At 34.9% G+C, this 23,251-nt stretch overlaps 1 protein-coding gene across 1 annotated transcript; it reads right to left on the reverse strand.

Moving 5' to 3' along the window:
• Positions 1 to 7,245: 7,245 nt before the first annotated feature.
• LOC125202131 (glutaredoxin-C1-like) lies at positions 7,246 to 7,854 on the reverse strand. The gene has a single exon (XM_048100474.2). It carries the CDS (start codon positions 7,762 to 7,764, stop codon positions 7,387 to 7,389), a length of 378 nt encoding a protein of 125 aa, XP_047956431.1. The 5' UTR covers positions 7,765 to 7,854; the 3' UTR covers positions 7,246 to 7,386.
• Positions 7,855 to 23,251: the final 15,397 nt, after the last annotated feature.

Below are 23,251 nucleotides of genomic sequence, written 5' to 3' on the forward strand. Positions count from 1 at the left end.
CTGCATATCTTTTAAAAATGTGCAGGTTGTGCGATGATGAGCGTGGTGGGCGTTGAGCAGAGGTGATGAAGATCTATATTTTGTACTCTAGATGTGACATGTCTTCATACATGTCATTTTCCATTGACATAAATGCTTCTGCTAAGATACTATTTCTTTTGAGTTACGTTTTGATGAGAAGATACAATGATCTTATCAAGTTATTCCTACAATTCACATTTCCGAGCAAGTGTGCTATGTATTCCCGTTTCTTTCCGCCTTCTTTGATCATTCCCTAGTCATGATAAACCGAACTTATTATCCTTAGTAAGGGCGGTCATGACAGTTCTACTCATAATAATCCAACCAAGGCAGTGGATACACATAATAGCATGCATCTCTCAGAAAAATTTCATCACATAGGACCAATCACACAAAGGCAGAGCCTCCAAACCACCAAAGGGGTGGCTCTACTCATAATAATCCAACCAAGGCATTATACACACAATAGCATGCATCTCTCAGAAAAATTTCATCACAGAGGACCAATCACACAAAGGCAGAGCCTCCAAACCAGCAAAGGGGTGGCAGTAAGCATAATAATCCAAACAAGGCAGTGGATACACATAATAGCATGCATATCTCAGAAAAATTTCATCACAGATGACCAATCACACAAAGGCAGAGCCTCTAAACCACCAAAGGGGTGGCTCTACTCATAATAATCCAACCAAGGCAGTTTATACACACAATAGCATGCCAACCACTCACAAAAAAGTCATCACAGAGAAGCAATCAGACAAAATCAAAGCCTCCAAACCCTATACAGGGGGTGGCTTAACTTAGAAAAATACTCACAGATTAGAGGAAATCTTTCATGCTAGGAAACAAGATCAATAACATTGTTTTCTCATTCTCGGTGTACTCCACCTTTGATGAACACGGTGGTTGAGCTTCAAAGTCGGCAAAGGGGTGGGACGGTGCCTGAGTTTCAGAGTCGGCAAAGGGCAAGGACGGTGCCTGCGTTTCAGAGTCGTCATAGGGCTGGAACGGTGGTTGAGATCCGTCAAAGTACTCAGACGGTGGTGGGGTTTCAGATCCGTCGAAAACCCCAGCCGGATGAAGAAATTCAGATTCTTGGACGATCTCAGATGGTGGAGGCGTTTCAGACCCGTCAACGCCGGCAAACGGTCGTCGCTTTCCCGATCGGTGGTACAAATCGACCGCTCGTTCGATTTCTCACCGTTGAAGGACCTCCGGTGGTGTTTCAGGGACGATTAGGGTTTCTGGTGGTGCCTCGAACTCCGGCGTTGCAACCCAGTCATCGGCCATGAGAAGGCAACGGTGATGGTGTAACGGCCGGTTTAGAGAGGTGAATAATCGGAGGCGACGATTAGGTTTTTAATCGGAGGCGATCGAAGAAACACAGTCGGGAGAGAGAGAGAGAGAGAAATACGAAAGTCAAATGACGGTAGGGAGTGGGTTGGGGGGTTGGGATTAATTAATTGTTGGGTTTTTTTTATTTAATTTAATGTAAGTAATGGCATTTTTGTGTAATTTTGATGAAGAATGGGGTAAAATTGTATGAACAAATATGGAAAATACTAAAAGTGACTCTTAAACTGGGACGGACTTTTATGGCAAAAAGGGACTCTTAAACTAGGACGGAGGGAGTATGTAATTTATTTAAATTAATTATAAATTAATTTTTTTAATAATAAAATATCTTAAAAGTTCAATTATATGTATACATGTACTCAATTTATGTTATTACTCCCTCCGTCCACGAAAATTTGTCCCAGTTTTCCATTTCCGTCCGTCCCTCAAAATTTGTCCCATTTCACTTTTACCATTTTTGGTAGTGGACCCCATATTCCACTAACTCATTCCTACTCACATTTTATTATAAAACTAATATATAAAAGTAGGACCCACAATCCACTAACTTTTTCAACTCACTTTCCATTACATTTCTAAAAACTCGTGCCCGGTCAAACCGGGACGAATTTTCGTGGACGGAGGGAGTACTATTTATATGATATGTATGTACCCATATTTAGGGATATCAATTCAACCCGAAATCTGTGGGCCGATCCGAACAACCCGGTAAAATGAGCGGGTTAGGGTTGTAATTTTATTACCCGAATACAAAATGGGCTAAACGGGTTGGCCCGAATGGGTTGGCGGGTTAAACGGGTTGGCCCGATGAGTTGCAACTTTTAATTAAAAATTATTAAGTTTTAGGGGTTTTTTTTTATATTTTTGAATCCTCAATCTTTCTACATAATCATTAGTCTTATTCAATCTTCATTCTATACTTTTCCACTCAATCCCACAATATCAGCTTTCAAGTTCCACCTCAACTCATTATTCCACCGTCCCATTATCTGCCACTAGTGTCTTATGTAACAGCCCGCCCTCCTAGGATATAATAAATGCGGCGGTTGCTATCCAAAACCGACTCAAAAGAAGTAAACATAGGCTAGGGTTTCATTTAAAGAGTACTGACCAAAAGAATTGGAAGAAAAATCAGAGTATTAAATGCAACAACTTAACCTAGAAGTTTAAAGGAAGAAAGATATCATAAATGACGATCCAAATATCTTAAGAGTACGACACAAAATCCAAGACAAAGTCACAAGAAAAGCTAAGGCCTCAAACCGAAGGCAAGATGCAAATATTCCAAAAGAAATTCTAAAGTGTATCAAAATTCAGCGGAAAACGACCAAGAGAAAGTATAGCTATGTATGAAGACACAACTACGCTTGAAGTTCAACATGTCCATATTAATTAATTAAACTGCTCAACACCCGCCACCGCTCGTCATCATTCAACCTGCACATAAGGAAAACACATGCAGGGCTGAGTATTTTGAAATACTCAGTGAGCTCATTGCCAAAACATTTATAAGTTATGCCACCCTTACCAAGTGAACTCGAGTTTTAAGCAGTTATAAAAGTTATATCACGAGTATCACAAAATATATTTTCCATAGACTGGCCAGTCAAAATAACTCCCCATTTTCCTCATCAAAATAACAATCACAATCATTCCATGGTGCGACGAAAGTGTGGCCACACTTTTCGCCCACGAGACCGGCCGACTAGCAAGGACGGCTCCCGATCCCATCGTGTACACAACCTGGCAGGGTTTGCGGCCCATACTCAGACCCGAATTCGTATAAGCATATCCAAAGCCCTAGCCCAATGGAGCGAACTCACAAACTAGGCATCAGGCGCACAATATCACAATAAAACAGACATAGGCATGACATAACAGTTAAACCACCTTTATAACACCAATCAATATTTTTGACAAAAATAAAAGAGAGTTTTAAGAGTAAAGCCCACCTCGACTGCTTAGTTTTCAAGTAGTTTCGCTTTTCCGTTATCCGGCTTCGCAACCAAGGTTTCACCTTTTAATCACATAGGCACATATCACAAATTAGGTTCAATACTACTCTTACTTATGCATGTTCCATTACTTTTCCCTCTTCCCTACGATTTATCTTATCATTACTAATTAATCAAGATCATGTTTATCACACAAGATTATTTAACCATCAAACACACACCATACAAACACTACACACACACACGCCGCATACACATACACGACACACACAAACACACACACATACATGTTCCCACACCCCTTTTTATCCCTCTTTCACTCAACCAAGATGCATGAGGGTTCAAGAAGACCGATTAATAGGTTAGAAGAAGAAAAAGAAGAAGTAGAAGAAGAACAAGCATAACTCTTAAACAAAATACCTTTTAGAGAAAAACGATCGGTAGAAAACAAGTATTAGCCTTGATTCTTCAAAGTTCTTGGATTAAACTTCAATTCTTCTCCAAAAGATAGCAAAATATTGGAGAGTAGAAGAAGAAAATTTGAGAGAGTGTATGGGGGAGGGTTTCGAAATTTATGGGGGCTGGGGTTGGGGCTTTGGTTCTTATTTATAGAGCTCAACAAGATCTTTAGGTAATTAGAATAGAATATTTGGTAAGATTTTATTCTACACAATAAATAAAATAATATTGTGAAGTAGGGAAGAAGAAATAACAAAAATAGACTCTAAGGCAATATTCCATGAAATTTTCGAAAACTAGGCTTTTTAATTAGCCATGGTTTTGTTTTTGGTATAATTTACGGAGTAGAAATAAGCATGTTCTATGCCTTGTAAATAAGGAAGGGATTTTTAAATATCATCTAAAACAAGGTATGGCAAGATCTCTTGAAGTATGGAAAGATTTGGTAGAATAATTAAATTCTAGGTATGGAAGGAAATCAAATAAGGGATTAACTAAAATAAAATAATTCCTTCCTTCCCACAATAGTGATTTTCGAAAATCACTTAAAACAAAGGGGCTCGATTTTCCCTCTCTTCAACGGGAAAATAATTAGGTCTTGGATTTAATTTGGATAAATATCCCAAGGATTAAATTAAATCCGGAAGAAATAGAATTTCTCTTCAAAGGGGGTCTAGGGTTCGAAAATTACAAGAATTGGGTGGCAAGTATTTATGAAAATTTTCTCTAATATTCTCACTCACCCTTAAACAAATAATTTGCCACATAATCTCATAACTTAATATATCACATGCCACATCATTAAATCAATAAGTTTGACTTTTCAAACTTTCAACACAAACCCTAGACTCAATTCGACCATATCATCTCATGAAATAATGCATTCTCGATTCCACGTCATCAACAATTAATTCTAGGGCTCTAAAATTAGGGTTCTAAATTCCGAGATGTTACATCTTACTACCACCAAAGACAATCAGGACAAAATTAAGAAATAACTCATCAAAATCTTAATATATTTATCATTTTAATAATGATTCATATAAGATATGATTTTTAATTTTCACAAAGAATTAGTTACGAACAATGCCAAAATAATGATACGAACACAAGTTTTAATTTATGTTGTAGTTGATCGAGATGAGATGCTTCTTTCCAAGTATTATTGTAGAATACTATGAAAATATGAAGATTTTATATGATTCTAACTAAAAATAAAAAAGTATCTAAAATTTAAAATCATTTTATAGAAGAAAATTTCGATACAAGAAATTATTTTCGAAAGCTTTTAGGCTCGAATAGCCCGATGGGTTAGCCCAAAACCCGGCGGTTTAGGGTTAGGGATGAAAATTTATAACCCGAAAAATCCATAACCACCCGAATAGCCTGCACCCAAATAGCCCGGCAACCCGAGTGGGTTGACCCGAACCCGAAAGGGTTAGCCCGATTGACATCCCTACCCATATTTATGCTGAATGGACGATGCCTTTAAATGTTTATGTCTAAAACATTCTATGAGATGCTCTTATCTTGGAAACATTGGAATAATCTACGTAAGAAGTTACCATTTTAGATTTCGGAAAAAAAGTATGCATGAAAAAGTGGGTGAAGGGATAATTTTATAGATAGCAGCCGGAATTGTGGGTTTATACGGAAAAATACATTATCCCGCCATTCCTTGCGAATTATCCAGTCTAGGACTGTCGATGGGATAATTGAAGGGATAATCTCGTTAGATTTCTTTAATAAATCGAAGGACGGTGGATGGCTTCATGATAAGTCAAACATGCCGGAGCAAATTTTTGAAAGTATACCTTTTTAGCTGTGTTAGAGATGTATAAGAGATGATCTTGATAATTGGAAGAGAATGTTTTGATATATTATTATGAAAGTGGATTAATTAAAATGTAATGTATTGTAAAAAGTGAGTATTTAAAATGTTTTGGGCAAATTGTCATAAAATTTGCTCGTCTTTTATGGTTTTGAGCCTTTCTTAATACATCAGAATAAGTAATGAAATTTGGCCCAATTTTGGTCAATTTGGCAGTTTGAAAATCAACAGTTAATATCATGACGTTGATATTTTTTTTTCATTTGTTTTATGGACTCGGATTTGGGAGAAATCATGTTTAGTGCGACAACCAAAAAATATTACATGGACAAAATGTATGGCTATTTAAATGATGTTATTTTGTTTGTTTATATTAAATCGCCAAATTATTTTTAAAATTAAGTTAAATTATAGTCAGTGCACGCAGGCTTAAAAATCAGTAGCTAATATCATAACTTTGTCAATTTTCTTAATTTTCCTTAAGGCCCAAAATTTATGTTACCTAAGTATCTTAAATGATAAATGTGGCACATGTATGTAGCACAAATGTACACTAAACGACATACGTCAATTAAATTGAAAATAATTCACAAATGTACACTAAACGACATACGTCAATTAAATTGAAAATAATGAAAATTATGCAAAAAATTGCTTATCTATATATGACATTAAGCGTCATGGGCAATTGTGAAAAATATCAAAGTTATCATATTAATGACTGATTTTGAAAATTGCGTAATTGACTAGAATTTGATCAAAGCTCATAATTTTTTTTAAAATTAAATTAATGACATTAATACATGTATACACTATTTAGTGCCACGTCATAAATTTAGGACACGTGTTACGTCGATAATTTTTGGTCATGGGACAGTTGCGAAAATGATCAAAAGTCATAATATTAGCGGTTGATTTTCGAGTTTGCGAGATCAGCAAGACTTTGAACAAATTTCATGAGTAGTTTTTCTAATAATTTGTCGTTAATTATTTCTCCCATAATTTTAAGAACTAGAATTTCTGAATTTCACATATAACCACATGTAGTGGCGAACCCTAGCCCCTAGCACACCCTGATTATTGCCCAATCTACCATCTAGGGCTATTGATGCATAATATCACACAACTCTTTAGAACTTTTAACTTTTTTCACTCACTTCGAACTTGGTAAATAATATTATGAACGGAGAGTCACTGCTAACTCTGTTCTCATTGTAGGCGATACCGAGAAATTAATAGTATAGAAAAGGGTCGTTGTGAAGAAATTTTAAGATACTAAACCAAGTGGCACAATGTCACTTTATCATTAGTTAACTTCAAAAATGAAATCTTATCTTCCTACTCATTTTACAAATGTCAACTTGTTTTAAAAATGACAACTCATCATCCACATCATTTCTAATGAACTGAAATTTGTTGCCTGTAGAAAATTATCATCCAAGACAAAGTTCATTACCAAGTTTAAAGTTCACAATATAATATATATGCATATGGAGTACATAATTGTAATTTATCGTGTCTACGCAAATCCTAGCTCCACCACTGTTCACAGATTCTTTCTTTTTTGCCGGTTCTTGGTATTTTCAACACAAGTACTACTACTTAAAACAACACATATTCGAGTTTGAAGGAAGAGCATAAAAGAGATATATATTATTATTAGCACTATAAAACTAGAACTACACGAGATCCTAGTATTACCTAGAATTAGAAACTGGTTTACATAATGATTAAATGAAAAAGAAACTTAATGCTACTAATTAATCAGAGCCAGAGCGCGCCGGCCTCTTTAAGCAGCGGCACAAGCGAGCCGTTGATATGAGACGCCATCACACTGTCGATGGCCCCGACGAGCTTCCCCCCGATGAAGACGGTCGGCACAGGCGCTGCCCCTCCGTGGAGGCGCAGCAGCGCCTTGGAGAGGTCCTCCCCCCTCGGGTCCTGGTCGATCTCGTAGATCACCGGACTCACTCCCAAGCTGCAGAAGAGCCGCTTCGCGGTGTGGCACATGCAGCACGTGCTGTCGCTGAAGATCACCACCGCGTGCGCTGCCGCCATCCTCTCTATCCGCTCCATCGGGTCCGTCGCAACGCTGCGTTTTAATGGCACCTTGCATGACCCTGAACCGGTCTGGTAATGCATTATTTTTCGACTTTTTTACGTGTTTACGTTTATGGATTTTTTCTTTTCTTTTCTGAGTGATGGTTTTGATTTTCTGAATGTGTGTGTGTGTTTATGGAAGAAATGGGGTTGGGAGAAGAGGGTATATATAGAGATAAATGGGAAATTAAAGGTGGTAATAGTTTTAATTTGTTTTCTTTATTTTATTTATAGATAGCAAATGCTTTTTAAGTACAAAGATAAATGTGAGGTGACGTGTTTAGTTACTTACTATAGATTTGACCAAATTTAGTTTTACCATGTAGTTCGGTTGCATAAATTTGGTTCTATACTAATTTCGGAATATTACACAAATTTGTGTAATACTATTTCAATCTCGGGTAATTTTGGTTCAATTTAATTTTGTCTTCATTCTTCATTTCTTCATTTAGTAGTAATTAATTAAAATTGATCGTCACATAACATCAATCTCGGGTAATTTTGGATCAATTTAATTTCGAATAATCATCGGCTGACACTATATTGGTGCTATGTATATTATGGCTATGCATATAGTAGCGTAAAATTTATCAAATCAAAGGTAATATTTATGACACAAATTGAAATGAATTGGATTTAATGTGACAACACCAATTCGAAGGAGGGTAACTAGTTAGAGAGAGGAGAGTTAAGTGGAGAAATGGTACATGCTCAAAAAGGAAATTCCTTCTTATTTTTTTTCGTATTTAATTTAAGACGGTTGCTTTGGTCCTTCTTGTCGGCCCCTACTTGATTCAACAATCCACTTTCTCTGTTTAGATACTTTTTTTAAATACATAATAAACGAATGTGGAAATTAAAATTAACAGATTTTTTAAAGAAACTAGGACTATATGCTTATTTATTAATTTAAATATAACATCTACTTTGAGAATCTGTGTAATTTAAATGTGATCAACTTTGAGATTCTGTAAATTTTCATTTACATACAAAGTTACAAATTCGTTTCCAATGTAACCGACAAAAACTTTCAAATTACATATGGATTGTAATTAATTCCGTTTCAAGTTATAGGTAAAAAATGATGATTTCATATTACATTAGTGAATGTTGTAATTTGTCACTTAATTTTGAGTAATTTAATGCACCGACGACATATTTATCTTTCGGTTTCCATTCAAACTTCAGATAAAATCTGATCTCTCCCTAGTAAATTTATGATAAATTAAAAAAGGACATTGTAATTAATGGGGCTTACTGTTCGAAATAACAGGTCCTAACAGTTTCTCATATTTTTTTTAGTAAAATCGTTTTCAAGATTTTATTATTATTTGGTTTTATATTGGGCTCGAGTTGATCCCGTTTCTAAAGTGAAGTGATAACAAATATTATCACCATAATTAAAATTATTTCTACTTAATTTATTCAATTAAAAAAAATAAAATCATAAATAAGAATGCAATCTCTACCATTCCAATTCGAAAGTATCGATGACCATATCAAATACGTACCTAGTAGAAACATATATCAAGTATTCAAATATTATGAGAAATGATAGTATGTTATGTTACGTGAGGATCATGTTCGTTTAATGCAAGTTTGTTATTGTTTATTACTATACTTTATATTTCCTCCGTCCGCGAATAGAAGTCTCGTTTTTTCATTTTAGTCCGTCCACGAATATGAGTCTCGTCCCACCTTTCACTAACTCATTCCACTCACATTTCATTTAAAACTAATATATACAAGTGGGGCTTTTATTCCACTAACTCTTTTCCACCCACTTTTCTTAACATTTCTTAAAATCCGTGCCACCCATGAATGTGACTCCTAATGATGGATGGAGGGAGTACCATTTGGTTTAATTCTAATACATCGAAAATTATTATTTACATTTTGAATTTTATAATTTTCATAAAATACAAACTCAATTTGTTCATTTTTTCAATAATTTAAATAAATAAAATAAAATCAAGCTTACATATTTTTTAAAATTGTAAAATTAAAAATATCAATAACAATTTTTAATATAATATTAGAATCAAACTAAACTCTACGTTTATTAAACAGACGTATATAATGCTCAGATATGTAACATATATCATTTCTAATCAAATTATTAATCAAGTCTTAAATACCTTTGAACGATATAAGGACACTTAAAATAAAATATATATCATACACATGGATAAGATTATATAAAATTCAGTTTAATGAACAATTAATTCCGAATTTGTACTTGTTGAATCATTAAGATTGGCGGTGGCTGGTCGGGATGTTGTATTTTTTTTTGGTTGTGATGTTTTGGGCGGTTATTCAGTTTATTACCTGACAACATTTTCATCATTCAGTGATTTAGAGACATAAGGTCTCTAAGCCATAATACTCTTATGTCATTTTTCCATAATCTTATTTAAATATGTACTAATATACCCTTATTTTAGATAAAAGGAAAATAACTACTATTTATTAAGGAAGGAAAGCTAATCAAATTAACTATTTATAACTAATTACATGGTAAGTACTATTAATTAATATTCACATTTTTTAATCAAAATTTTAACCAATTCTCAACTATTTTCGCTACTTGATGAGTATTTATATATAATTATTTTATTATTAAATCATTCTTAAAATTCTAAACAACTAAATTTAATTTATAAAAATAGAAAGTAAATTATAATTATAATAGTCATTGTCATCTAATTATTTTATTATCAAATAATTATAAAATTTGTAAGTTATAAAAAATACTTGATGTCCAATATTAAATAAATTAAAATGATATTAAATAGTAATATTTAAATTTTATGTTATATAAATGATTATATATATTTGGTGTTATCATTCAACAAAAAAAGTCATTCAAATCAAATTATTTTATTACTCGTAAATAATCATTTAATAAGTTATGGAAATAACTACATGTATTTGCACTCAATTTCCTAGTGTTATCATTCAACGAAATAATAAATTTGCATTCAAATTTCTTAGTGTTATCATTTAAAAGCTAGTATTAAATTTTTAAGTTGTATAAATAGCTACATGTATATATCAACATATATGTTACTATTGTTTTCCAAAATAAAGAAGAAGATTAGATTCCATAATTTTAGGAATTGTTTAAAATAAAAATAATTGATGAGACTTCTATTCAAGTTTTAATTCATTTTAGTGTATCAACTACTAATTGATGTTAAAATTTAAGAATATAAACAATCACACGTTTTAAAAAATTTAAAAATAAGTTTGATTGATTTAGTTGTGGAATTTAGGTAAAAAATTAATAATTTAAAGTAATTAAAAGTTTGGAATGCAAAAGAATTAAAATTAAAATTATGAAAATTTTTAAATCAAAAACCGTTAACTCAACTAATATTAGTACTATCATATATATCAAAATTTAGTTGTTTGCATGATATAGTGAACCGAGTGAAGATTTATAATATTTTATACTAGAAAAAAGAGAATATAACTCAAATAGTAAATATATGAGTTAAGAACATGTGCTTATTTTCTTATAGATGTTCGATTATAGCATTCTAAATATTAAGAATCAAATAAATAAATTTTGAACGTAAAGATTTAAAATCATATCCAAAAACTCAATTAGTATGATTATTATATATTATGTATCAAATTTTAATTTATTGCATAATATAGTAAATGATCTTATAACTCTAATAATTTATAAAGAAAAAGAGAAAACATTAACTCTATATTTTTAGAATATTAAATAGATGAATTAAGAATATGTGATTTTTTTTTATTAAGTATGTGTTATTTTTATTGAAACGGTAGAATTCAAAATAGTATACCCAATTAGTATTAACATATATAGTGGTGAATTGATTTAAGAACTCTAATGTTTTATTAAGAAAAACATAAAATATAATTCACATGTCTTTAACATATTAAAGAGATGAGTTCAGAACGTGTAAACATTTTTTGATTAAGGCTCGAATTTAATGTTCCAAATTTTAAGAATATAAAGAAAATAAAAAATTAATATTAATATTACTAATTTTCTTTTAAAATCAAAATATTAAACTCAATTAGTATTAATACATTATATATCAAATTTTAATGCATGCCATGTTATCGTGAATTGAGCTAAAAGCTTTAATACTCCTTATAAAGAATCTTCTAAATAAAAAGGTTATAAAATTAAATTTATCAATATTAAAAATTACAGTTTAATTATAAAATAATTATTTTTGGCCATAGTAAATCTAATTCTTTACTATTTATAAAATAAGATAACAAATTTTAATACTTTGTAGAGCATATTATTTTATTAAATTATTTAAATTAAAAAAAATTAATTTGAAAATCTGTTATATGGTTCATTTTCTAATAAAATATATTATTATTTCATAGGTAAATAAATGTACGCTAAATATATAGATTCAATGAAATATAATATTTTATTATTTTAAATATGTGTCCTTAAATAAATGCAATAAGATATAAAAAAACCGCCATCATAAATATGAGGATTGCATGCTAATAAAATTGTAATCGCATAATTAGTGTCAATGTCCTTAAATAAGTATATTTAATTAATACTTTAATATAAAGGGTAAAAATGTAAATAAATATAACATGAATTTAAATAAAAATCTAAAACAATCAAAAATGACTATTTTAACCTCAATATTGCATTATGGCCTGGAGACATTATGTCTCTAAAACATTTTCCTTTATTTATTTAAGAATCCTTCAAAACAAATGGTAGCTCATTTATGTGCACGAGGCATGGATTAATTTGAGCATCGGTAAAAAATGGGTTGGAAACATTAATTGTGATGAGTGGTGTTCATTCAAAGGTTGATTATTTTTAAAATAATCTAAATTGGTTTTATACGTTAATTACTTATTCAATAACTAATTTACATTTATAATTTAACTAAAATAAGACTCATTTTATGTTAATTCTTCAATAAACAACTTCGAACAATAATTTATACTCTACTTTGTAGCATGAGCATGTCTAGGCTCTTTCTTCGTTAAATTTCATTATATCTCAATTATTCGCCTATAATCATAAGTTCCAAAATTATGCTATGCTCTTTCCAAGCGTGACTTATTTTGGCATTTTAGTATCTTCCACCCAATAAAAAGAGAAGGACTGGCGCGAAGACATGTGACATCGGAGTCCTATTAGTGGAGTTTTCTGGCAATACTCGTGAGTCAATGGTGTGGTCGGTCAAACCCCGCGCGACCCCTGGTGGTAGCATCATGACATAACTGTATCACAAAGTTTGTAATCCACGTAAGAAGATAGAGGATAGTAGATGGTGATGATTTCAATAAGATAATCTATCAGTACACCGAACATTGTGGTCGTTTTGGTAAGAGGTTTAGGGTTTAAGAGTTAGTATCTTCCGCGCAATAGACTATTTCCGGAAGCTAATAGGTGGTGATGATTCTAATAAGATACTACTCCCTTCGTCTCCTGTTACTTGAGGTGTTCCATTTCGGCACGTGATTTAAGAAAGTGGTGTTTAGTGAGTTAAATAAAGATAAAATAAAGAGGAGATAATAAAGTAAAAGAAAGAATATAGTAAGTGATATTAGGTGTTTTATTTTTAGCTAAAAAGAGAAATGACTCAAGTAATTTAGGACGGAGGGAGTATATCAGTAAGCCGAACATAGTGGTCATTTAGTAAAGGGTTTAGGGTTTAGCTAGTATCTTCCACCCAATAGACAATTTTCGGAATCTAATAGTTGGATCAACCCATTTTAAAAGAATTTCCATATAACTAATTTAATTTATAGTGGAATAACTAAAAAAAGAAATGCAAGTGGAATGAAGGATAAAGGAAGCAATTATATTTTAGAAAGATTTATATTCCACAGATAATACTATAATTCTCCCCTAAGAAAACACATAATTATCAAATAAGTTAACATTCAATTGATTGCATGTTTACCCTCTAATCCTATACTAATAATAAACAATATTTTCGTTGATCCTCATTAAATGTTTCACATTTTTTTATTTGGTTAATCCAATAAACGTCTCATTTTACTTTTATTATTATTAATAAATGAACTTCATATTTCACTAACACATTCTACTCACAATTATTATTACTATAAACTAATAGTACTATAAAAATAGGGTTCATATTTCACTAACTTTTTACCCCCACTTTTCTTCACAAAGTCAAAGACTCCCTTTGTATCACGTACTTGACACAGTTCTTTTCACACTTTCTACATTATTTTCCCTCTTAATTTACCTTTTTTTCACTTTAACTAATTACTCTGAAAAATTACTGCGAAAAAAAATATTTCAAGTAACGTGGGACGTAGAGAGTAATTTCTTAAAATCTACACTATTCAAATATTGTACTATATCTATTGGAGACCAGAGTGAGTAGTATTATATTTCATTTCTCATCACACTAAAGAGTGATTAGAACTGAAATTTCAAGGTCGACACACCTTAAATCAATGAGGGCCTAAGCCCTACAAACTAAAAATTATTTTTATGCATATAACATAATCGAATTTTCGATAATTTGAAGGAATTATTGTCCTAAAGCCGTTTTCATCATAAAAGAACATATGAAAATTATTGTCTCAAAATTTCAAAGTTGAAATTTGAAACAATCGCTACCAAGATAAATTTTTCCGTCCACTCCCCCCTACATTACATTCCTAGGATTTGCATATCAAATGGTTGGTTTATATATTATTCTTTCTCACCAACAAATGTCATTCTCATAAATCACCATCATGTCGCTATGTATATGTATAGGGCCATATCTTGAACATCTCCCTATATGTGTGTAAAAACGATGTATGATGCATGATTAATTTCACTTGCCTACATTATTTGTGGAAGGTAAAAAAAAGTGAATTAACTTTTGTTACTTGTCTAATACTTCAACCAACTATTACTGTTGTCAAAGACTTAACAGAGTCAGAGGGTACCCCACCAACAAAACATACAATTAAATTTGTATTAATCGTGGATCCCTTCGTCAGAAAATGCTCATAAATGATTGACTCTATATGCATATAATGCAACCTAACATTGGAGTTTCATTAAAGGGAAATATGGTGACATAGCATATGCTGACATTTTAATTAATTTGATCTATTTTTACTCTTTAACTGTAGCTACCAAATTGACAAAAACACCCTCAGGAGCATCAACAACACAGGGTTTGCAAGTCTCGCAGTGATGAACGCGATAGGGTTTGCAAGTCGCGTAGTGATAGAACGCGCACAAGGGACGTGTTGGAGGCGGCGGTCTCGACATGAAGTGATGAAATAGTGAAAAAAAGATGTGCAACCCATGAATGCAAATATTGGAGTGATGAGATAATATTATGGATCTTAGATGTATATTTGAGAACATATCAACTCAATGACAAATGTCATGATGCAAGCAAAATATTTGTAATCCAAATAGAACCAAACTGAGATATAGTTTGGAATTTTTGAATTTCGGTTTCGATCAAAACTATATATTTTTCACCCAAATTTAGATATTGGTTCTATCTGAATTATATTTAGTACTATATGTGAAATTTATTTAAAATGTATAATAATTAAAAATACTTATTCGAGAGTGCAGATTTTCAAATTTAATTAAAATACTACCCATAATATGACATGTGCATTACTTCATAAGGGGGAGGGGTCCATATTCAATTATTCATGGCATCATAAAATTTAAACAAAATGATACCGAATTTCTTCATATAGGTACCTACCTACTTTGACTGATTAACCCTACGAAAAAACCTATATATTTTGTCAGACTGCAGTTCTAATCTATATAGATATAGAGTAGCTCTCAATTTGCAAATTAATTTAGCATTTAGCACACCCACGTGAATAGCTTCAGCCTTCAACAGTTGTGTTCTTCACATAATATTATCAAGAAAAAAGTAATCTGAATCAGACAAATAATGAGGATTTTCCTCAGCTTTTGCTTCCGGTCGAAACCTTAAAGTTTACGTATTTATGTTTGGCATCATTCAACCTTGTTAACTTTCTTGTTTTCAGTTAGGAATTCTTGCAAATTTTGTTATAGGAATAGTGCAAAAAAAGAGTCCACAAATTCTCCTCCCCAAATACTCCCTCCGTCCCCATTAAAAGTCACACTTTTTCCATTTCGATCCGTCCCCAATTAAGAGTCACTTTATTTTTACCATAAATAGTAAGTAGGTCTCACATTCCACTAACTCAATTCACTCACATTTATTATAAAACCAATATAAAAAAATGGGTCCCACATTCCACTAATTTTTTCAACCAACTTTTCTTTACATTTCTTAAAACCCGTGTCCGGTCAAAGAGTGACTCCTAATAGGGGACGGAGGGAGTAATTGCAAGACTCAACGGTTTTAATCTGTTGGATATTAAAACGAAAAAATAACATTTATTCTTCTTCTTATTATTACTTCCTTCGTTATATAATAGATGTCATACTTTCTTTTTTAGTTTATCCCACAAAAATTACTTTCTCCGTCCCTAAAAATTTGTCACTTATTTCCATTTTCATCCGTACCTAAAAATTTGTCATCTTTCACTTTTACCATTTTTTATAGTGGACCTCATATTCCACTAACTCATTCTCACTCACATTTTATTATAAAAGTGGAGTAATATATAAAAATATGACTCACATGCCACTAACTTTTTCAACTCAGTTTCTATTACATTTCTTAAAACCCGTGTCAGATCAAATAGTGACAAATTATGGGGGATGGAGAGAGTATTCCTTTTCCATTTTTTCAGAAAAGGCGATGCTCTGTGCAGATACTAGACAAGAATTCCATGTTCCAGAAAATATAAGATGATGTCAGAATGCTAATATCACTGAAACAACGGTGGATTGTCTTAACACTGTGTTATCTATCAATCAGGTACCAAACAGCCCCAGGGAATGTCGGATTTCTTGTAATTTAATTTGAGAAATATGTTTTGCTCGTAATACTAGTAGTATGATTTAATTACTCCCACCATCGAAATCAATCATGACTTGCAATGGAACGAAAGAAGTAGGTACTGTATTTTTATTCCTACCGTCTTAATAATGCATGGTAAGATTTTAATGCAAAGACAATAAAATATGAGAAATAAAAATAAGTATTTTTAATAAAAGAAAAACATAAACAATCTCATAAGAAAATTACTCCTTCCGTTCCAAGGAAGATGATCCCTTACTTGGACGCCATGAGATTCTATGCAGTTTTATTTTGTGTGTTATGACAAACTTATTTTTAACACAAGTATACGCGCAAGTATATGGGGCTAATGTAGCAAACAGTAAGCAAGAGTATCGTATCTACAGAGATAATGAGTGTCAACCTAAGTACCACGAACCAACCTCAACTACTATCTAGATGAATCGGAATGTTTTGTTTTTCTAAATCTACTTAAAAGAAAAGTAAAAAATAATTAAAAACAACTAGAAAACTAAAAGCAAATAAAAGAAAACGGATGTAGATCAAGGATGAGGAAGGTAGAAAGATCGATGACAACTATCATATGCTCAACTAATTTCCAAACTATGCCAACAAGGGTCTCAAGGGTTATTAAGCTATCACTAAGGTAAAACTATATCTTCTCCCGAAGCATACAATTTGTAGATTGCTACCTAGAACCGAAGTGTCATTCCTAGGATACTACAATGCTACCTACAATTTGTAGACAACAACTCCTAAAAGCTCCTAAGATACTTAGCTCCATTCAAAGACTCAATCTCTCGATTATATTTTGACAAAGACGTCAATTTCTTCTCTTTCTAATTAAACTACTCTGAAGAGTTGATTTTCTTGCTTGCTGTATCCTATCAATTTCTAATTACACACTTCCTAGATCCAGTAAATCAACTAGATCACAAGGTCTAGAGACTCACAAGACTGGAAGTCTGGTCGTTGGTACGCAAGCAAACCTTCAAAACCCTCAACCACAGATACTAAACTAGCACAGGGAAGTAGGGATCGATCCCACAGAGATGGACTCGTAAAATACATGCGTAGAGAATTGGAAACTATTTTTGGGTTGGCTGCTGCCACGCATATTTTGGGTTGAGGAATTTAACTAAGTGAATTTGGAAATAAAGTATGCTATGCTAACTGCTAGATCTAGGCAAAAAATGAATTATGTATAAGAACTAAATCAAATCAACTACTAGATCTGGGACTTCTACGAACATCTCTAGACCAAGGAGATTAAAACAAGTGGGGACCAAACTCTGAAAAAGGTAAGTACGGACAGAATCGAATCTGCAGCCTAACTAACTAAAGCATCAACTGAAAATGACTTCATCTTCTTCAACGAACACAAATAAATGCAGAGATCGAGAAAAACAAACTCAGATGTAGATTGGAAACATAATTTTAACGGTAAACGAAACAACGACGGAAATCACACTACTAGACGAAGCAAACCAAGCAGAACAAAATCCCCATAATCTCATGCACAAATTTCACCTCCCCTGTTCAGATCCACACTTCGGATGCTAAATCCACTCCGGATCCAAGCATCCGAACAAAAATCCAACCGAACACAACTTCAATACCACGATTCTCGAATCTCCTAAAATATTCAGCAACAAATTCAAGAGAACATCTCAAATAAACAAACCAAAATAGCAAGCATCATAATAATCAACACGAAATCTAACTTCATCAAAGCAAATCAAATGTAAATAGAACGGATAAACTGATTCAGCAACAAAACAACAAGCTCGACTTCCAAACGTGAAGTTCGAGACTGAACTGAGTACCAAACAGAAATTTTAAAAGAACAATTGTTTCTTCGCCCTCAAGGGACGGTGATGCACTGATACGAGACTCCTGAAAACGAAAACCACCCCAAATTTCCCATATCCCTAGTGTGTGTGCTAAGAGCGTGACTGTGTGTGGAGTGTAACCGATCTGCCATTCTTGTTGCGCACTCCTTTATTTATAAGCTTCGAGGTGGGGCCCAGCGAGGTATTGATTGACTTGATTGCCCTCAGCTTTTGGCTTCCTTCCTCTAGCTTTTCCTCGTGATTCCGTTCCTGCTCCTCGCTAGATATCCTCCTCCAGCATCTCCTGGATCTAGCGCTACACACACACCTGGCTTAACAAAACTTGTTAGATCCAGCAGAAATGTGATGTTTTTCACTACATAACCAATGCATGAAATTAGCCTTATCAAACTGCTCACACTTAAACCATACTTGTCCTCAAGTATAAAGACAAGAAGAAAAGAAGAATAAGGCGAATTTCAAGCATGGTTATCCCCTTGACCGACTCTACAGACTCTAGACAAAACTCCTACACCTAGACACAACTGAGGCAAAGCTAGACACTAAAACAAAGAGTACATAATCACATAGGATGAAAACATATAAACACATATGCATGAACTGGTTTCAACTTTTAGGCAACCGTCCCCACAAGATTAAGATCAATCCAACAGGCTGCACTCCTCCAAATAGGCCCTTTTCTCCCCTCTACCTAGCCAACCTGTCAGCTCGTCAAGATAGCCTGTTACTTCCCCAATTGTTAGATTCACTCGATCGCTCATTCCTTACCAGGGATGTTAGGACCGATTCTCTCTTAAGTTATTGCCAAACCACTGAAACCTCGGGTTATGAGAATTCCTCCTTCTATCCTCCGTCACTATCCCCCTTTTTTTCTTTTTTTTTTTTTTTTCTTTCTGGACTTCGTCCAGCTTATACCTCCTTGATTTCCTGGACTTCGTCCAGCTTATACCTCCTTGATTTCCTGGACTTCGTCCAGCTTATACCTCCTTGATTTTTTTCTCTCTTTTTATTTCCTCCTCTGGACTTCGTCCAGCTTATACCTCCAGATTTTATGATTATATATTTTCTCCTTTCCCCCTTTTTTATTTATATTTTTTTTTTTTTTTTTCTTCTCTTTTCCTTCAGCATTCAGTGGCAGACTTTTGACATATGTTAGCTCTAAGTGTTATCACAGGCTTATAGCTCACCTCTAGAGTAGGGCTTCACAACTAGGCAAGTAAAGGCATTTACTATCGTTCTTGCTTCATTCAGATTGGTTCGGCTTACTAAAGAATCAGGCTTCTAAGTTGGAATACCTCCTATTTTCAATTACTCTCCCTAAGGGAATCTGCCGTATTATATCCACTAGTTCATGCGACACACCCCTAGACCTACAACTCCTCAAAGCATAATAACACTGCATTGATTCCTCTCCCCCTCCCACTTCACTCAAGCTTGTCCTCAAGCCATCGTCGTGAAGGGGGGAAAACAGAGAATTCAATGCAGAATTAAACAACAATTTCACTTCTCACACTTAGACCGAGCAACGGGCTAAGTGGGAGAAGAATAAACCAACAGAAAACATAGAACTTCTCACACTTAGACCAAGCATTGGGCTAAGTGGGAGAAGATAGCATAAAACACAGCAAAAACATGAAAATAAGACACAGAAAAGAAAAAAAAAACACAAAAACTAAAATTTACTTGGTCTGGGGAAATTGTTCATTTCTGGGGCTGGCTCCCGCGAGAGCCAGACGGTGGTGGAACACTGGGGCGGTTTGTTTTCACTTTCTTCTTCGCTGGTTGCTCCAGCTCTTCCTTTCCTTCTGCAGCTTGATCGAGTCCTGGTTTCCTCATTAGCATTTTCGTCCTCGGTGGATTTGGAACTTTCTCGGGAATAGTCGGGGTGGTCAACTGCTGGAATGGCTTGATCGAGGGACTGCTGTGGATGATCTTCTGTGCCTCGCCACTTGACCCAGGAGTCGACTTCGACTGGGTCAAGGGAAGCGTCTGATGCAGCCATTTCAACATCCGCGTAGATATCTCCACAGCTTCCGCCACTCTTTCACTTTGTTTGGCACATTTCGTGGCCAAATCTGCTACGTTGCTGCTCAGAACTTTTACTTCTTCCCGACTCCCATTGAGTTCCTTCCGTATTCCCCCGAGTTCCTTCATCATCTCCTTTTTCATCAGTTGCATTTCCTTTTTCATGTCCTGCACCTCCTTCCTAAGCTCTTCCACCTCTTCACTTGGCATGGCCTCCTCAGCTTCCTCCGGCTCCGCCTTCGCTTTATCTCCCAGCGAATAGAAGTAAGTCTTGTTGCCTTGAGTTTGCAACAAGCCCTTGTTGAAGAAGTAGTCTACGCTGAAAACCTCTGGGCGGTCGCACATCACTATGGGCACTTGGGGCATCTCATCTCGCCTCGAGATTCCCCCTGTCTGTTGACATCTTTCGCAGCATTGACAGTATTCAAAGGCATCCTTGTTCAATGTAGGCCAGTAGAATCCACTGTCTAAAACTTTCCTTGCGGTTCTCCTTGGTCCGAAATGCCCTCCACACGCCAAGGAGTGACAATGATGGAGTACATCTCTTTGTTCCCATTCAGGAATGCAGCGTCGAATTATCTGATCTGCGCACATCTTCCAAAGATAAGGATCATCCCAGAAGTAATATTTGGCTTCGCTTTTAAGCTTCATCTTCTGGGCCCGGGAAGCTTCCTCTGAACTTGGCACCTCTCCCGTGACCAAGTAATTTGCCAGGTCGGCGTACCATGGTTCTGCGTTACGTACGCGCTTTCCTCGATCAGATTCTCCTGGACCGGTTAAAACTAAGACAGATTCCCAGCTTATCGGTCTAGGTGGTTCGTCCATATAGTACAAATGCTCTTCGGGAAAAACATCGGGAATAGCCTCGTCCGTATCTCCTTGATGAATTCTACTCAAGTGGTCAGCCACTCGATTCTCTGTTCCTCTTTTGTCTCTTACTTCCCAATCAAACTCCTGTAGAAGTAGGACCCATCGAATTAGCCTTGGCTTTGATTCTTTCTTAGCTAGCAAGTACTTTATTGCTGCATGATCAGTGAAAACAATAACCTTTGACCCAAGAAGATAAGGGCGGAATTTTTCGAACGAGTAGACGACAGCCAACATTTCCTTCTCCGTAGTATCGTAATTCTTCTGAGCTTGATTTAGTGTCTTGGACGCATAGAAAATTACGTAGTTTTTCCCATCTATCTTCTGCCCTAGGACGGCTCCCACAGCGAAATCGCTCGCGTCGCACATTATCTCAAAAGGGTGATTCCAGTCCGGTGCCCTGATAATTGGTGCGGACACTAGTCTCTCCTTGAGCAATTGAAATGCCCTCTTGCATCCCTCATCAAACTCGAACTCCACATCGTTGTGCAGCAAATGAGTGAGTGGTTGCGCAATTTTTGCAAAGTCCTTGATAAACCTTCGATAAAACCCTGCGTGACCGAGGAATCCTCTAACTTCCTTTTGATTTGTAGGGTAAGGTAGCTTTGCAATCACTTCCACCTTTGCCTTGTCCACTTGTATTCCTCTTTCAGAGACCACATGACCTAAAACAATCCCCTCAGTTACCATGAAGTGACATTTTTCAAAATTCAGAACTAGATGTTTCTCTTGACATCTTTGCAGCACTAGGTCAAGGCTGGCTAAACAAGTGTCAAATGAGCCTCCATATACAGTGAAATCATCCATGAATATCTCGATGCACACCTCTAGTAGATCCGAAAAAATACTCATCATACAACGTTGGAATGTCCCTGGTGCATTACATAGACCAAATGGCATCCTTCGGTAGGCATAAGTTCCAAAAGGGCATGTAAATGTGGTCTTTTCCTGGTCCTCTGGGTTCACGAAAATCTGGAAATAACCGCTATATCCGTCGAGGAAACAGAAATACTGTTTGCCAGCCAGCCTCTCTAGCATCTGGTCAATGAATGGTAAAGGAAAATGATCCTTTTTGGTGGCTTCATTTAGTTTCCTATAGTCGATGCACATCCTCCATCCAGTGACCAGTCGAGTAGGCACCAACTCATTCTTGTCATTCTTCACCACTTGTATTCCAGATTTCTTCGGTACCATGTGAACCGGACTGACCCACTCGCTATCTGGAATAGAGTATATGATTCCAAGGGACAGTAGTTTCAGAACTTCCTTGAGCACTTCCTCCCTCATGTTTGGATTCAGTTTCCTTTGTGGATCACGCCGAGCCTTTGCCCCTTCCTCTAGTCTGATGTGGTGCATGCAAAGATCAGGGCTAATTCCAACTAGGTCAGAAAGTGTCCACCCTATGGCCTTCTTGTTCCTCCTTATTACTTCCAGCAGCGCACTCTCTTGGTCTTCAGTCAAGCGGCTGTTAATTATCACTGGACAAGTTTCTCCTTCCTCCAGGTATGCATACTTTAAATTTTCAGGCAAAGTTTTCAACTCCTTCTTCGGTGTGATGGCTTCCTGAGGTAAAGGGTTCTCCGCCTTACTTCTTGGCGCCATTTCCTCTAGATTCGCTCCCTCGTCTGGGCTCTTCTCCTGAACAGATCTGGCTGATTGGAATGATAGTGGCTGGTGGCAGAATGCCATGATCGCTTCATTGATCTGATCATCTGTCAAGTCCTGTGTGAAAAAAGTTTCACACCATCCTGTCACCTCCTTTTCTACAGTCTGGCTCAGCTCCGAATTGTCAAACTGTTCCTGCATTAGTTCAGTCTCAAGATATTCTTGGACTAGGGGGTTAATTACATC

The sequence above is a fragment of the Salvia hispanica genome, chromosome 2 (assembly GCF_029641045.1).
Source record: "Salvia hispanica isolate PSC_SH4W2 chromosome 2, Shi_PSC_v1, whole genome shotgun sequence".
Classification (NCBI taxonomy): Eukaryota; Viridiplantae; Streptophyta; class Magnoliopsida; order Lamiales; family Lamiaceae; genus Salvia; species Salvia hispanica.

Excerpts from the sequence above, each read along its gene's own strand:
- LOC125202131 (XM_048100474.2), bottom strand. The coding sequence starts at position 7,764 with ATGCATTACCAGACCGGTTCAGGGTCATGCAAGGTGCCATTAAAACGC.